At 33.4% G+C, this 16,871-nt stretch overlaps 4 protein-coding genes across 4 annotated transcripts; all 4 read right to left on the bottom strand.

Annotated features, from left to right (window-relative positions):
* Window positions 1-218: 218 nt before the first annotated feature.
* LOC143559444 (uncharacterized) lies at window positions 219-1,578 on the bottom strand. The gene is made up of 3 exons (XM_077048021.1): window positions 1,513-1,578; window positions 1,003-1,415; window positions 219-920 (listed from the first exon to the last, which is right to left on the bottom strand). The coding sequence occupies exons 1-3, from the start codon at window positions 1,538-1,540 to the stop codon at window positions 612-614; spliced, it is 750 nt and encodes a 249-aa protein (XP_076904136.1). The 5' UTR covers window positions 1,541-1,578; the 3' UTR covers window positions 219-611.
* A 380-nt stretch (window positions 1,579-1,958) lies between these two features.
* LOC143559443 (uncharacterized) lies at window positions 1,959-7,882 on the bottom strand. Its single transcript, XM_077048020.1, has 3 exons — window positions 7,360-7,882; window positions 2,242-2,889; window positions 1,959-2,159 (listed from the first exon to the last, which is right to left on the bottom strand). The coding sequence occupies exons 1-3, from the start codon at window positions 7,667-7,669 to the stop codon at window positions 1,972-1,974; spliced, it is 1,146 nt and encodes a 381-aa protein (XP_076904135.1). The 5' UTR covers window positions 7,670-7,882; the 3' UTR covers window positions 1,959-1,971.
* A 1,920-nt stretch (window positions 7,883-9,802) lies between these two features.
* Window positions 9,803-10,400, bottom strand: LOC143559448 (uncharacterized). The gene is made up of 2 exons (XM_077048025.1): window positions 10,259-10,400; window positions 9,803-10,008 (listed from the first exon to the last, which is right to left on the bottom strand). Exons 1-2 carry the CDS (start codon window positions 10,398-10,400, stop codon window positions 9,803-9,805), a joined length of 348 nt encoding a protein of 115 aa, XP_076904140.1.
* A 4,929-nt stretch (window positions 10,401-15,329) lies between these two features.
* On the bottom strand, window positions 15,330-15,998 carry LOC143559447 (uncharacterized). The gene has a single exon (XM_077048024.1). It carries the CDS (start codon window positions 15,996-15,998, stop codon window positions 15,330-15,332), a length of 669 nt encoding a protein of 222 aa, XP_076904139.1.
* Window positions 15,999-16,871: the final 873 nt, after the last annotated feature.

The following is a 16,871-nucleotide window of genomic DNA, read 5'->3' as shown; positions in this document are numbered from 1 at the left end:
GAAAATTACAAGACGAACTTTGAGGTAGCTCAAAATATAGCACAAGGTTGATTGACACCATAGCAATTTACACAATTAAGTTACTACGTCAAATTTTATTTATCTCAAAAACGAAAGGAATAATCTCTTATATCATAAAACCTTTCGCATACCAGCAGATACATGAGTAATGTTCCACACAATAATACAAAATCTTCTGAATTTGAAAATTGATTTGTCAACTAGTCATGAAAAGTAAGTCATTAAGCAAAAATTCATAATGTTGTTTAATGCAAATGAATACATGGTTTGAACAAATAGACTGATCTATGTACTAAGAAAGCTTTTCCTTTGTTTCCCCAAACTGCGTAAATATGTGGACCTGAAAAGATCTGCCATGAGGGGGAACTGTAAACCAACAAAAGAAGCAATTGGAATTAAAGCTAATATATATATTGGTACCAGCATCCATAAGTTCTTGTGACAAAAGACAAGGAACAAGGTTGCGCTATAGGATACCATCATAGCTGCTGTAGAGAGTAACAAGAAGAAAAGTCCAATAAACAGTCTCCTTGGCAAATTGTCTAGAAAATCATTCTCAGAAAAACGTGCAGTTAAAATAGACAAGAACACTAATAATGCCGTAGTGGATGTGAATAGTGAAATTGCATCAGATATAGCAAATATAATGAATGCAGTTTCTGTTTTAAACAAGGGGGTTCCCTCTTCTTGATTGCTCCCCCCTGGTCTGTAATCGCAGCTGCAAATACAATTGTTGTAATAAGTGCAGCAGTTATGCTACATGACTCGGCTGTGGTTTTCATCCACCGTTCTCCTTTCTTCACCAAGTCCGTGTGTTCCCTTGTGAAAACCATATCTGGTGTCTCCTTAAAATTGTTTTCTTGACTAATATATGCCGGAAAGATAAGTTTCTTCACTTCCTAGAAAATGTTTAACTTGGTTATAATTCTAGAAAATAACTTAAAAAATTCACTTATGACTAGTAGGTTGGTTACTATGTACCTCACGCCATTGAAGCTCTCGTTGCAGTTGTAATGCTGCACCTGTTCTCTGATTGAGTATATTTGAAGGTGCCAATTTTCCGGCCAAATGCAAAATATTGTTTCCAGATGAATCTACAAAGGTTCTGTAAAGATTTTTACGCTCCCCAATGTTGTATATAAGGCTGTAGGTTTTTTCAGAACGATGTAATATTGCCAATTGAATAATATCATACCCACTATCATCTATACTTTGAATTGCTTCAGGTGATCTAAATACAATCTCCTCGACAACTTTATCAGTGTTCTGGCATGCGGCCTCAAGAATCGGTCGGGTAAAATAGGGGTGATGAGTACCACAATAGTCCAACTTGTCTATTTCATCACATACCAATTGTAGAACCTTTTTTCCATTATTGAATTCCTTCCTTTTTGCTTCATTCCGAAAATAAATTATTAGTTAATAAGATCTGTCGTTCAAGAACAAAAATAGAAAAGATTTCGAAGTAGTTAATTTACTCCATACTCTTACCTAGCACATTTATTAACTTCCGCCACATAATGCAAATTAGAAATAATTCGAAGCAAGCTTTCAAGAAGATGTGTGGCACTACTCCAAGTGATATTACTCCTGAACAAGCACAAAAATCGTTATTAGAAAATTGCAATTCATTTTTATCAAACACACAGTTAATTCTTCAGTTATGTATGTGTTTAACTAAAGTATGGGCTCATGGGAACCCACTAAGTTTTAATTTTCTAGTGGAGAATATATATAAAAATTTTTAGCCAACCAATAAAGAAATTTGGAGTGTACCCATATAACAAAGTGAAGATTGGTGTAGTGGTGAAACCTTTGTGTTGTATCTCAATGGGTGTTGCACCATTCCATAATTTAGTTAAAGTTCAAGCTAAATTTACCTGTGTGTTTCTATGTTTTTGTTTTTATTATCTTCCCCTGACCGACCACACATGGTTGCGAGATATCTTATCAACAAAAAAAGTAGAACCCATAGGTAAATTCATGGTTCCGAACTTGTTTACCTGTAAAGAAAATAAACGACACAAGAACGATATATGGATTATCCCCACTCGGAAATGTTTTTGCTATAGCCATGAGCACGTTGTCACTCTTTGAAGCCAACTCAGGAAACTTTTGCAACAACTCTGATGCTAAAGCTACATGCATAAACAACAAAATGTCACTATTCAAAGCAATGCCTTGCTGTGCCATAGTATGTGTTGCAGATCGTCCACTTACTATATTCTTTTGCAGAAATGGCACTAACAAGAAAGTCAACCACAAATTTGGAATATTGCAACATGATGTCATTATCATCATTGACGGCTTTCAATAGATATCCAATGGTATCAAGATGCATATATTCGTAAGCTTTATGCAATGGTTGTTCACCTTTATCGTCTTCTATTCGCAACAACATTTTGTTCTTCTTAACCAGGAGATTAGCTGCTTGCTTGTTCCCAACAATCGCAGCAATGTCAAGAGCCGTGCTTCCATCGAAGTCTCTCTTTTTAAGTACCTGTTCATCATTTATATACGACAACAACTTTTTCACTAAAAAGTTATGGCCTCTTCCAACCGCAATGTGAAGTATCGTGCTACCATCACTATTGACTGCCTCTGTCGCTAGGCCTACGTCCCTTTTTAGTACGGATTTTACTTTTGACCAATCTCCCTTTATGGTAAATTCACGTAACTTCTTTTTGTCTTTCATCTCGATTGCTCTGCTTTGTGTATCTTCGTTTTTTGTTTTGGTTTCTGTTGAATCTCTGTCTTTTCCGAGTATTATTTCTATTGGAATTGCCTCTTGGTCAAGTGTGTTTGTTATTGTTGAAACAACTTCTATGTCTTGTTCAGTTTTTGCATGTAATTCTTTCAGAGATGTATCTATATACCATTGGAAATTTTAATTAAATGATCATGTATGAATATATTTCAGGGAGATTTACATATAATCCCTTTTTAACTTCATTAATTAAGTATATACCAGAGCCAATAATTTAAATTGCATATATCTCCTTCTTGTTTTCCATTTTCTTTTGGCTATATTTAGGGAACTTTGAATCCTATATTTTTCCACAAATTCTAGGGATGAGGTATGAAGATGGGTATGTGAGAAAAAGAAAAAAGAAGACTTTTGGAATGGTATGAGAATGGGTTGGAATGAGTATATAGAACCAAATGGGAATGGTTCTATATACCCATTCCACAAATTCACGGATTTTACCATTCCCATTTAGTATGAATTTTACTTTGGACCACAAATTTTCCCAAATTTTGAGAGATGGGATGAGAATGGGTATACTTTTGACCACAAATTTTCCCATTCCCAAATGGGAATGGTCTAAGCCCAACCGAGAAGACTTTTGGTTGCTACACCCGTTTAGTTTTATTTTAGTTTGTTTATATTTAAAGACTTCGTATTTCGATCATTTGTAATTATTTGGGCTGTAGGAACTTCAAATATGAGGCCCATACTTGTATTATTGTAAACGGAATATTACGGTACAATATGGAAACTCGGAAACAACTATTAAACAGTTATTCTCAAACCGGTATAAATACAACAGTCGCGCGTTTCTTTCGTGCTTGTTCATCCCTATATATAATGATTTACAAATCATTTGTAATCATCTAGTTCATTAATGAAAATACGATTATGTTATTATTTTTTTCTTTTCTACTCAATTTCTTTCATTCTCAAATATTACTTGGAAGTATTTATTTGTTGTTAAAACAAAGAATGAAGCCGCAATTAAAATTTAAACAGAAGATGATGATCCATGGGATGTCACTATCCAACAGTGGTATTAGAAAGAAGGTCAGAGGCGATTTACAAGGCAATTATAACGTCACCGGAAAAGTTTAAAATTCTACCCTAAGCCTTGAACAGCAATGGTGTGAGTGTGATTCAAAACTTGGTATTGGGAATAAGATAATCACGAGGGGCTTGGAAAATATGCGTATTGAATCATGTCCAAGAGAAAGCACATGGAGAAAACAAGCCCATAATCTTGGAACTATGAAATCCTTGGTAACTAGGAAATCAATCTAAAAGGTAAAAGGTTTTGAAAAGGTTGCGTACAAGGGTGAATCCAATTTTTAACAGAAGACAAATCAGGTTAAATGTTATAGGTTCCGCACTCGCGGTCATGTGGCAGCCAATTGCACGAGTCTCTTCTCAATTATTTTCATTTGAAAACAAAAGTCCCAAAGATTAACCAAGATTACTTGGTTAAGGGAACCAAGAACGACAATTAGGACAAAATATGAGTGGTTGATCCTTTGTTTATATTTAAAGACTTTATATTTGGATAATTTGTAATTCTTTGGGCGAATAGGAAATTTAACTAATCAGGCCCATTGTAAAAGACACAATCAATATTATTGGAAATTTAACTAATCAGGCCCATTCGTTAATGGATCATTTGTAAAAGTATGAAGCCACAATCAATATTCAAATAGAAGATGACGATTTATTTGATGCCAGTGCCCAACACGTGAGAATCATAAATAAAAGATAACGTTAAGGACCATCACTAACCCTAGTTTAGATATATTTTGTCATGAATATAAACACATATAAAACTCATATACCTTCGCAAAAAGAGCATGCCATATCCTAGTTACTTCGTAGCTTCACACTAGGAAAATCGATTTTGCCGGTTATGAGGCAGGGTTGGGTGGTTGACTGACCCAGCCCGACACCCTGATAGTCCCTAGTTTTATTTATTTTATAATTATATATATGTTTTGAAAAAAATATGCATTTTAATATTTAAACCCAACTACTCAACTCATTTAAAGCTCAAAACATTTTTTTTCCTTGGGCCCAAAATTATTAACGATACTCTAAGACAGCTCTGTTCACAAGAATCGATCTATACGTGTGTGTGTGTTATATAAGCAATCAATTAAATTTCGCAAAATTTATAGAAGAGGCTCACGCTTCATGCAATTATTTAAAATCGAGAAAAGATCAGTTATGGTTTTGCTCTTTTTGTTGTTGGTGATTATTTGAGTATTGAGAAGACTATGACCAAAGAAGTGATATAGTTGCTTGCAAAAAAAGTGATTGGTAATATCGTTGTAACTTTTTACCAAAAGATGCAAAATTTTCTTTGTTTATTTTTTACTTTTACATTTAAAATATAAAATTGTTGAAATATTTAAATATATTGTTATGACCTACTTATTTTATGAATTTTACATATTTTCCCTCCTTAATCCTTTCATTACATATTTCCTCAAGTCTTAAGATTCTAATTACATAATTCCTCTTTCAGTATTAAATTATCCATTTACCCTTCTAAATTTACAATACCTTCATTCTAAAGAACCCAAACGTCGGCCTTATATTCCCAAGCCTTTTTTTTTTCTTCCAACTTTTTTAAGGATCAATGATGCATGTGAATTCTCTAAGTTAGGCGTATGAGTGATTTGTGTCATTGTGTGGACTACTCACAACTACCAAGCGTATGGCATTTTATCTGAACATACAATTATACGTATTAGTATATCTAAGACAATATAACTATAAACAACATCATAAAGCCTAATACAAAGACTAAACGACAAGCCCGCTCAACTCTCAGCACTTGCACATAAAAAATCATATCATATCATACTCTACTAATAAATGAAAATAATGGTGATAATGTGTAAAGCTCATATTCATTCTTAACTCATTTTTCCCTCCTAAAATCCTAAACTCTTCTCTCATTCATTCTAACTATATTTATGAATCAAATAAAATGATAAATAAATCATACTAATAAATTTCCAAATTAAACAATTACTCAAATAATAATTGAAAAACAAAACTTCAATTAAAATATTTTGCGTACAAGATTTTATTGAAAGTTCCCATTAATGTGATTTTTAAATTTTGAATCTTTAATTTAATTTTAGAAACGTAATAATCAATTTAAACAAACTTTTATTATATATATTATTGATATTAACAAAATAAAATAAATGGTCTTAAACGTGGAATATTGGATGATGATGAAAATACTTGTGAGAAAACAATAATAATTATTGTATATAAAAAGATTTCCTCAAATTTGTAAATTTGAGATTTTAGACTTATTACTATTAGTATTATATATTTCATTTCTTTTTTACTTTTAACTTTGTTTTTTTAATAACTGACATTATTTATTTTATCATTTGAGAAATCCCGTGTAATACACGGGTTCAAAAGCTAGTGTACTAATGTTTTTGTTTTTAGGACGAGGATAGGTGTAAATAGTTCATTAAAGGTAACATAGTCACCTAGTTTTAATGAAATGAATAAACATGTAATATATATGGCATAGAAAGAGAAAATACGCACTTGATTTTTAAGGGTGTAAATATGTGATAAAAACCCTAGAAAGTGATATATATAAATGCCCCTTTATTTTATTATATTTAGATAGAAATTTTATTTTAAATTAACTTATTTATAATGTAGAATGTATTTAGTCGTGTGTCAATAGATGCTCTAAATATATTGTTTAACATATATTTTTCATTATAGATTATAACAAATTTCTAACTTTATTTGGATAACGGAGAAAACAAAATACTTTTAAAATAGAGTTCAACTTACAATAAAATATATATTGAAATGTATAAGAAAAATAAACAGACAAAATAGTATGTTTAAAGTAATATCCCGCATAAAATAATACGTTTAAAGTTATATTCAAATTACATATTACAAGTTATTGGTTAAAACTAAAAGGATACGTTAAGGAAAAGTCTAATAATAAAATAGAGAAAATTATTATTTGCGTCTCGCGCAGCCACAATGAGTCCCTGAAATTTTTTTTGAACTGGTTGAGTCCCCGTGGTTTCAGAAACGAACCATTCGAGTCCCTGCCATTACTTAACTTTTCAAGGTAAACTTTCATTTTACTGAAATCACAGGGACTCAAATTGTTCGTTTCTAAAACCATGGGGACTCAACCAGTTTAAAAAAATTTTTGGGGACTCATTGTGTCTCCGCCTTAAAACCATAGGGATGCAAATAGTAGTTTTCTCAATAAAATATCTTTGTCTTGTTTAATTATTTAATTGCGATTTTTTTGAATTAACAGGCAACTTTAACATTTTTTCTACACTTCTAAAATCACTGATAAAAAAACACATCAAATTTGTTGTTAGCTTTAGGCCTCTAAAAGTGTTGAGCCGCATCTATTCATACCCATCCCAAAAACACAGCTAATACCCCGTTTAAGAATCAACTTAAAAAAACATAACTACCAATAAGTCTAAAAAGTATTGAAGTTAATAAACCCACAACGGAAAACAGGATGTGATGTAGACAACAAATCTGCTTATCATTTACTTATTAAAAGACATACATACCTTCTTGTAAACACATAGTAGGATCGCACATAGATTTTAGTTTTTCCCAAACAGCTTTTGCGGAACCAAGATTGTGCACATCTACAAGTAGATCTTCACTAACGGAACCCAAAATCCAACCTCTAGCAAGACTGTCATACTTTCTCACTATCTCTGTACTAGAATATCTTGGGCCAACAAACGTGGCATCCACGATGCCACCCATATTTACTTTCAAACAGACAAAGCATTTGTGATTTCCAAACAAGGTAGTCATTGTTGCCTGAAAGTTTGAGCGAAAGAAAGTTGGATACATTAGTATTTGATGCATATAAGTACTCAAAGTCCTGTATTACTGCTGAACTACTCATTTTGGTGTTTGACGAGCTCAGGTTTGAATGGAAAAATATGTTTATAGATATTTGGCTCTTTGAGGTATATCAGAGGGAGGGGCATGTGTGAGATGTGCATTGAATCCATGAACTCTTTTTATTTGAGAGAGAGGGAGAGAAGGGGTGCTTTCTATTAGTGAGTGTAGACAATTGTCAAAAACTGATTTGAAGGAGGCTTGAAATTGTGAACCCTTCTTTTCCATGAAGCCCACAAAAAAGTATAGTACTCATATGCCAATGATTGTGCCTTAACAATTAAGGTTTTTCTTGAACGAATATGAATATAATAAACAAAAGTATAGTAATCATATGCCAAAGATTGTAATGTAAAACACATTACAACTATATGAACCGTGAACATGTCCAGTCATAGGTTTCAGCAAGTTCAAAACTTTCTTAGAAAACACAAAATCAAAGAATAATAACTCACGGGAATTCTTGGACAAAAAGAATATATACCTTCAATGAATGATTTGATTTCCTTTATATCGTCATGAACACACTATGATTTTGCAAGAACGCAAATAAAGAAAGAAAATGTTTTATAAACACAAAATAATGTCACCAAATGGTACCAAATAGCTTGCTCATAAGCCAACAAAAATCAAAATGCACGCAACGAATCAAAATAAAAATCTAATTTTGACAAAATGGAATGCTCAGATTTATTTAATATAGGGGCAAGTGGATGAGACCGCCATGGCTGCAATGGAGGTTGCAATTGAAGGGTCTCATACTCCCACTCCTCTGATTGTGCCACGCCAAGCTGCAGAGAATCTAGAATCATCCGAATTGACTTGGATCACGTTCAATCATCACAGCCTTGAGTTGAGTGGTATGTAAATGCATCAATGGATCCAGGAATAACTGTTGCTTCCATAGATAAATCGGTCACTCCAGCAAATTGAACGGTTCAAATGTGAGAGAGAGAATCATTTCACATAACCATCTGGATTGGTTGCCCAGCCAAGATGCGAATTATTTCAAGCTTTGAACCGATCCACTCGAACAGTGTAATCGTATAAAATGATAACACGAAAAGAAAATAGAAATGAAGAAAAGAGAGGAATTTTATCGCTCCAGGATAAAAATTTCAAATACAATGAAACAAACAAACTATATATATATATATATATATATATATATATATATATAAATGAACATATGCGACACATATGTTGAGAACACAACATATGCGCTCACACCCCCTTCAAGTTAAAGGTTGAGAAAACCCCAACTTGCGCAGAAGCTCGTGATAATGAGGCCCTTGTAAGCTCTTTGTAAAAAAGATCAGCAAGTTGATCATTTTGTTTTCGTATGTATTTAAGTCATAGGCCTTCTTGTAACTTCTCGTGAACAAAATGACAATCGATTTCAATATGCTTAATTTGCTCATGGAAGGCAGGATTCTTGGCAATATAAATTATAACTTGGCTGTCAGATTTGAGGGTGGCAGGAGTAATATTAGGGACATTGAACTCAGTATGAAGTCTAGTCAACCATGCAAGTTCGGGTGTAACACGGCGTAGCGATCGGTATTCAGCTTTAGCCGAACTTAAAAAATAGTGGGTTATTTCTTAGATTTCCAAGAATTCGGAGAACCACCAAGAATAATATAAAACCCGCTGACTGATGGAGTATTAGGACAAGCCGCCCAATCCGAATCACAAAAAGCTTGTAAGTCAAAAGAAGGATTGTTGTCGAAAACTAATCCTTGAGATAAAGTGCCTTTGACATATGAAAGAGTGTGAAGAGCAGCATTCTAATGAGGTAGCCTTGGATCTTGCATGAATTGACTTAAAAACTGAACAGCAAAAGCAATATTAGGTCTTGTGTGAGTAAGGTAATTGAGTTTGCCAAGAATTTTCTTGTATTGTAAAGGTTCATCAATAGCAAGACCCTCATGAACCTTGAGCTGTAAATGATGAGGCAGTGGAGAATTGGTGACAGAAATATTGGAAATATCAAATCCAGAAAGCATGTACTTAGCAAACTTGCGTTGGCACATGATAACACCGTTTGTTGTATAAAGAACCTCCATTCCTAAAAAATAAGTGAGGCGCCCTAGATCTTTAATCTTGAAAGAAGAATCCAAAAGTTTTAATATTATTGATCTCTTCTAAATTGTTACTAGTAACTAGAATGCCGTCAACATATACAGCGACATAAACCACTAATGATCCCATAGATTTGGAAAACAAAGAGTGATCATTTTGATAACTCATATGCCCTTTTGACTTCAAAGCGGATGACAATTTTTCATACCATTGTCGAGAAGCTTGTTTTAAACCATAAAAAGATTTTTTAAGTTTAAGCACTTGATGATTATACCAGGTAGTGGTAGTATATAGATATCCTCATCTAAATCTCCATAAAGAAAAGCATTGTTATCATCAATTTGAAAAAGAGGTCAGCTTCGTTTTGTTGCAAAAACAACAAGACTTCGAGTGGTGGTTATTTTAATAATAGGAGAAAAGTTTCAGTATAATCAATTCCATCTCTCTGAGTATCTCCTCTTACCACCAAACATGCTTCACAATGCTTAACTGTCCCATTTGTTCTTTGTTTAACTTTTAACACCCATTTGCTTTTAATATCCTTCTTTCTAGGAGGAAGATCAACAGTAGCCCAAGTATTAGTATTTTCAAGAGCCAAAAACTCAGCTTCCATGGCATCTTGCCATTCAGGATATTTGCAGCTTCTTTATACGAAGTAGGCTCTTGCAGCTTCTTTATACGAAGTAGGCTCTTGCAGCTTCTTTATACGAAGTAGGCTCATGCAAATCAAATATTGATTTGGAGCATAATTTAGTGACAATAAGGAAATAATGATGAGAAGAATCAGAGTGATTACAAACATAATCATTCAAATAAGGTGGAAACAGAAGTTCTAGAAGACCTTCTAACAGGTGGATGATTAGGAGTAGAATCACAAGGATTAGGAATAGCAGGAACAAAATTAGTAGTCAGAGTAGAAGCGGAAGATGGATAAGGATCATCAAAAAATTGATTGAGGATGTCAATGGATGGAAAAACGAAGCTTTCTTTAGATTTGGTGATCGAAGGGAATAAAGCTTCAAAGAAAACAAAATCTCTTGAATGATAACCTTGTTTGTGTCAAGATTATATAATCTGTAAGCCTTTTTACCAAGAGGATATCCTAGGAAAAAACAAGGTATAGCCCTTGGTTTGAATTTGTCTCTTCCATGAGTCAAAGTGGAAGTGTACGCAAGACAACCAAAAAATTTCATGTGAGCATAAGAAGGAATTTTTCCTATTAAAAACCTCATATAGGGTTTTATTGTTTAGGATTTCATTGGGAAACCGATTGATCAAATGTGTTGCACACTAGTAGAAAATATACCTTTAATGACACGCGAATAATGACACAGTCATTTTATGACATGTAAAAACCACGTGTCATTAAAAATTTTCATCTTTTATCAAAATTTGAAGAAACGATGACACGTATTTATGCGTGTCACCGTTTATGTCACTAAAAGCTAAAAAAAGATATACACGGGCTACACTTTGATTGTGTGTCATGTTTAGATGTCACTTTATCATTTCTAGGGCTGGTGCAAAACACTCATCGTTCATCCCAATTTCTACAAAACACTATCAGTTCATCACCTCTCATCCCAAACGTTCCCTCTCGTCATCGTTCATTACCTTTAATCGTTGATTAACAAATTGATTCAAACACTCATCGCACCTCTCAGCATCATCGCCTCTCATCGTTGATTTTAGATTACGGCAGATCTGATTATGGATCTGATGGTTGATTTATGGTATAATTACTCACCGAAAATGATTAATCTATCAATTTTAGTCTTCAATTTTGCATAAATCGCCTCTCATCGTCAATTTCAGATTATGGCGGATCTGATTATGGATCTGATTGCTGATTTACGGTATAATTACTCACCGGAACTGATTAATCTATTAATTTTAGTCTTCAATTTTGCATAAATTGTTAGGTTTAATCTGTTGACATGATTGTTAAGTTTAATTGATGATTGTTGATTTCAGAAACTGATTACGCACTATTTACGGTATGATTACTCATCGAAACTGATTAACATATCAATTTTAGGCTTCAATTTTGCGTAAATTGTTAGGTTTAATCTGTTGACATGATTGTTAGTTCAGTTTGTTGACATGATTGTTAGGTGTTTAATCTGTTGACATGATTGTTGATTGTTAGGTTTAATCTGATGACATGCTAGGTTTAATGTTTCTAATTTGTTTGTTTAGTTTGATTGTTGATATCCGACATTATCAAGGGAATACTGTCGGTATAATCTATAGTGATGCTTGATTATGGATGTATAGGGAATTAGTTGGCCAAACCGACTTTATTACTTTTGTGTTAGGGATTTCAAAGATTAATGTATAGTAATATGCCATTTAGGAGAGACATGAATAGATGAATTCTAATCGTATCATGGTGTGTGTATACAGTTTTAGTTTGATTGTTTTCGGGTCTCTTTGGGTTCTTGGGTGTTTTGTAATGTTACAAATCTCTTAACAATTCTTAGTTTATTTCCTTAATTGTTTTTATCCACTATAACTAACTATTTGCTTTTAGTATATATATTTAGGTTCTGGCACAACATAGTACAGTTGCAATTTGCAGCTGAAAAGAAGTGCAAACCTGCATTTTTATGTTTTGGCCCAGCAGCGTTTATTTATTTATTTTTCACGTAAGGACACTCTACATCTGCATTTTGGTGTATCTGTTGAAGCATATGACATATTACTTAATGTTAGTCAGTTGTCTTGTTTACACATTTTCTTGAAATCTAACATTTATGTGTCATCTATTAGAAAATTAGATCTTCTTGATGAGGATAATGTGAGTAGATGTTATGCTGGGCACTCAATAAAGACTTCCTTTCCAAGCCTTGTTAAATGCATGACAAGGTACTTTTATATTTCTCTTAATATCATCACATCTTTAAACAAACTGTTTTTTATTATAGTTCACTGCAAAACAAGTTTTTTGCTGCTTAGGAATACCTGTTTGTTCATTACTAATACGATTCATAGTCAAGGTGGAAACAGACACATGGCATGGTGTTTTATAACCAAATAGAATTTCAAGTCGAACAAATCAGATATGAAATCTTTTGACTGATATGTAAATTTACTTTAAATTTGCAATTGCTTGTAAGAGAGGAAGCTTTTGCTCAGTTTAAATGTGAACTTGCAGTCACTGAACTTGAGATCCAGGTTTGCTTTACTATTGTCACTTAAATTATGCGTTTTCTTTTCATGTTAAAATTTATTTTTAAAATATTGCAAAAGAAATTGCTAGTTATGGCATTCTGGCTGGTTCAAGAAAAAATAAATGGGAAACACATCTAGTCTCTTCTTTTACAGGTAATTATTATGACCTTTTAACACTCAAAAGTGGATAAACTGTTAATTGTTTGATATTATTGGTATATTTCTATTTTCTTTTGGCTGAATGCTGGCATATTCTATATCATGTTGTAGATAAATTTCTGTTACCATGGATGTAATAGAAATAGCTGATTTTGGATTTGCATGAGAAATCATTTCACAACCACCTTACACCGAGTATGCTTCAACACACTGGTGAGTTATCTATCATCCTTATCTACAAATCTTACATGAAAACAACTTGTTGCCAGAATTATCTTCGTGCTAGTTACTTAGTGAAATATATTTTGTTACCAGAATTAACTTCCTGCTAGTTACTTAGTGAAAACCACTTGTTACAGGTTGGGGAAAGGGAAGACGGACTCACGAATGTTGATATCGATGGAATTTGTGAAGAATGCTCGACTTTTGTGGCAAACTTCATTCTTCGGCGAAATTTTGTAATTTGTATTGACTTTAATGTTATTGTTACTTTTGAAATGTTTATAATTTATATTTTATGAAATATTGAATGAAATGGATGGAAATGTTCAATGTATGTATTTTAGTTTATATTTTGAGATTTTAATTGTCATTTAATGTGAAAGTTAGTAATTCTATAAAAAATATATTTTTTAAAACATTTAAAAAATGACACGCAAATGCGTGTCAAAAATGCATGTAAAAAGCTCGCGTCATAAATGTGTGTCATGAATGCGTATAAAAAAGATAACACGCAAATGCATGTCATCTTCCTTTATGACATGGCCTTCCTTGACACGCTTTTGCGTGTCATCTACCCCCTTTAATAACGCACATTGCGCGTCACTAAAGGTATATTTTCTAGTAGTGGCAGTTAAAACATAGTCACCCCAAAACTAAAAAAAGGAAGTTTAGATTGAAACATGAGAGCTCTGGAGGTTTCAAGCAAGTGTTTGTGCTTTCGTTCAACAATACCATTTTGTTGAGGGACATCTACGCAAGTAGTCTAATGAATAATGCCTTTACTCAATAAGTAAGCACGTTGAACTAACCCGGTCTCTAGTTCAAAACATTATCAGACCTAATGCATTTCACAATGATGCCAAATTGATTGATAACCATTTCAATAAAAGATTAAAGGATGGGAAATGCATTTCTTTTAGTGGAAAGAAAATGTGTCCAAGTAGTTCTGCTATAATCATCCACAATGGTTAAAAAAATATCTAAAGCCATTATAAGTAGCTGTATAATAAGGCCCCAAACATCAATATAAATTAGCTCAAAACTTTTGCTAGCTGATGTAGTGCTAATTGGAAATGACAATTTATGTTGTCTTACCTTAGGACAAATGTCACAATGCTCGATAGATTTGAAAGAAACACTAGAAATGAAGGGTAATTGTTTTAGTTTGTATATTGGCCAATGTCCTAGACGATTATTGGAAACAAACGAAGGATCACCAAAGTGCTTAGTTTCCTCAAGAAGATAAAGACCATTTAGCATTTCACCAACAACCAGAGAGCTGTTCTGAAAAGGGGCCTGTAAAACACAATTGTGTTTAGAGAAAAGGACAATACCATCAGTATCAGAACATAACCTTGATACAGAAAGAAGATTATATCTAAAATATAGTACTAAAAGAACTTTTGACAAAGAAATTTTATCAGCTAAAGGAACAATCCCATACTGATGACAGTAACGTTTGTGCCATTAGGAAGAGTGATGAAAATCGAAGTTTTGAGAAAAGACACTTGAAAACAAATTTTAATCATGACACATATAACCATTAGCACTAGGGTCAATGATCCAGTTGGAAGAAATTTTAGAAGATTTGCAAGACATTATACCTTGGAAAGAATCATGATCGATGGTTGTAGCATTATTAGCAGCATAAGCATTAGAAGATCTAGTTTGAATTTTGTTCGGCTGCAATAAAGCCATCAAGTCATGATATTGTTGTTGATTGATTCCTTGCTGATCAGATTTAGGTTGATCACTTTTTCCTTGTTCCTCAGCAAGATTAGCAAATTTCTTCCCTTTAGAACTTGTAGTCTTTTGGAAAACCAGTCAACTTATAGCACTTGTTCACTGAATGCCAGTTCCTTTTACAGTGAGTGCACACCAAAGTTCTTCTTTTTTCTCCTGTTCCACCACTGACAGGTTCTCCACTCCTTGCATGCATAGATGCAGAGGATGCAGTGAAATTAGTGGTGGTGGTGTGGATTTCTTTCTACTTTTCAACTTGCATTAGGATTCCATAAGCACGATCAATGGGAGGAAGGGGCTGCATCATCAAAATATTGCTTCTGATCATATCATAACTTGGATTCAGTCCAACAAGGAACTGAATTAGCCTTTGATCCTCTTCTCTTTTAACAAAGGCATGAGCAACTCCACAAGTGTAAGCAGGAATGGTATTAATAGCATTCAATTCATCCCAGTTCGACTTTATCTTAGAAAAATAAGTAGAAATGTCATGACTTCCTTGGGTGATTTGGCAAAGGTTCTTTTGTAATTGATAAACTCTAGCACTGTTTGGCTGGCCGTATCGAGAGTTAAGCTCATTCCAAAGGATTTGAGTTGTTTCGGCATACAAAACACTATCACGAATATCGTGATTAAGAGTGTTGAGAATCCAAGATATCATTATATCATTACATCGTTGCCAATAAGCAAAATGTAGTTGATTAGCTGGCATGATGATAGTGTTATTGATGAAGCTCAATTTGTTTTTAGCTGAAAGAGAAATAGTCATTTCTCGTTTCCAGACTCCAAAATCGTTTTCGTCAAAGAATTTTGGAGCAAGAATCATGCTAGGGTGATCAAACGGATAAAGGTAAAGAAGATTTGAAGACTCAATCATTATGCTTTGAACAAAAGAACTGTTCGGGGCTTCCATTTAGGAAAACACAGGAAAACGAACTTAAACGTTTGAAGAAAAAGACTTATGCGATGGAGATGGACCAAGAAGACTTATGCGCCGCATAAGATATGTGGCGTATAAATAAGAAAAGAACTTATGCGCTGTATAAGTGCAATGAGAGAGAAAAATGAGATATTTGGATGGAGTTTTGACGGATAAAACTCTGAAAAGGATGAAAGAGAGATGAAAAAGAAGATTTTAATGGAAGAAACAAGATGAAACTAGCTGAAACAGAGGAACAAGATGAAAAATATGATTAAAAGATCAAGAAGCAAGAGAAAACGCTTGATGAAGAGAGAATAACCGGAGATAAGATTGAAAAACCCGGTTAAAGCAGGTCTTAATATCCATGCTCTGATACCATGTAATCATATAAAACGATAACTCGAAAAGAAAATAAAAATGAAGAAGAGAGAAATTTTATTGCTCCAGGATAAAAAATTACAATACAATGAAACAAAAAAACTATATATATACATGAACATACGCGGCACTTATGTTATGCGGCGTATAACATATGAGGCGCATATGTTGGGAACACAACGTATGCGCTCAAAAACATATGCAAGCTCAACAGAATCAGATCTATAAGCGGAGAAGACTTTTTGTGATGCATAACAAAGGATGTTCGGTTCGTTTAAAGCCCTAGTGGGATATTGATTAGACGAGGCTCAAATCTTAAACAATTGAAGAAAGAAGGATGACTGGAGCATGGCTGCAAATGTATCTATTGATTTCCCATCCAAGATGCGCCCATTATATCTAACATTGCTCCAATCCACTCGTACTTATTGATTCGTTCATCATCACAGCCTGTTAAAGTTCTTAAGCAAATCCCAAACTATTCGT

This window comes from Bidens hawaiensis, unplaced genomic scaffold (assembly GCF_021521415.1).
Source record: "Bidens hawaiensis isolate Kalapana, Puna unplaced genomic scaffold, B.hawaiensis_p1.1 tig00019919_1, whole genome shotgun sequence".
Lineage (NCBI taxonomy): Eukaryota > Viridiplantae > Streptophyta > Magnoliopsida > Asterales > Asteraceae > Bidens > Bidens hawaiensis.
Note: the sequence above shows the minus strand (reverse complement) of the source record. Positions and strands in the feature narration are given on the sequence as shown.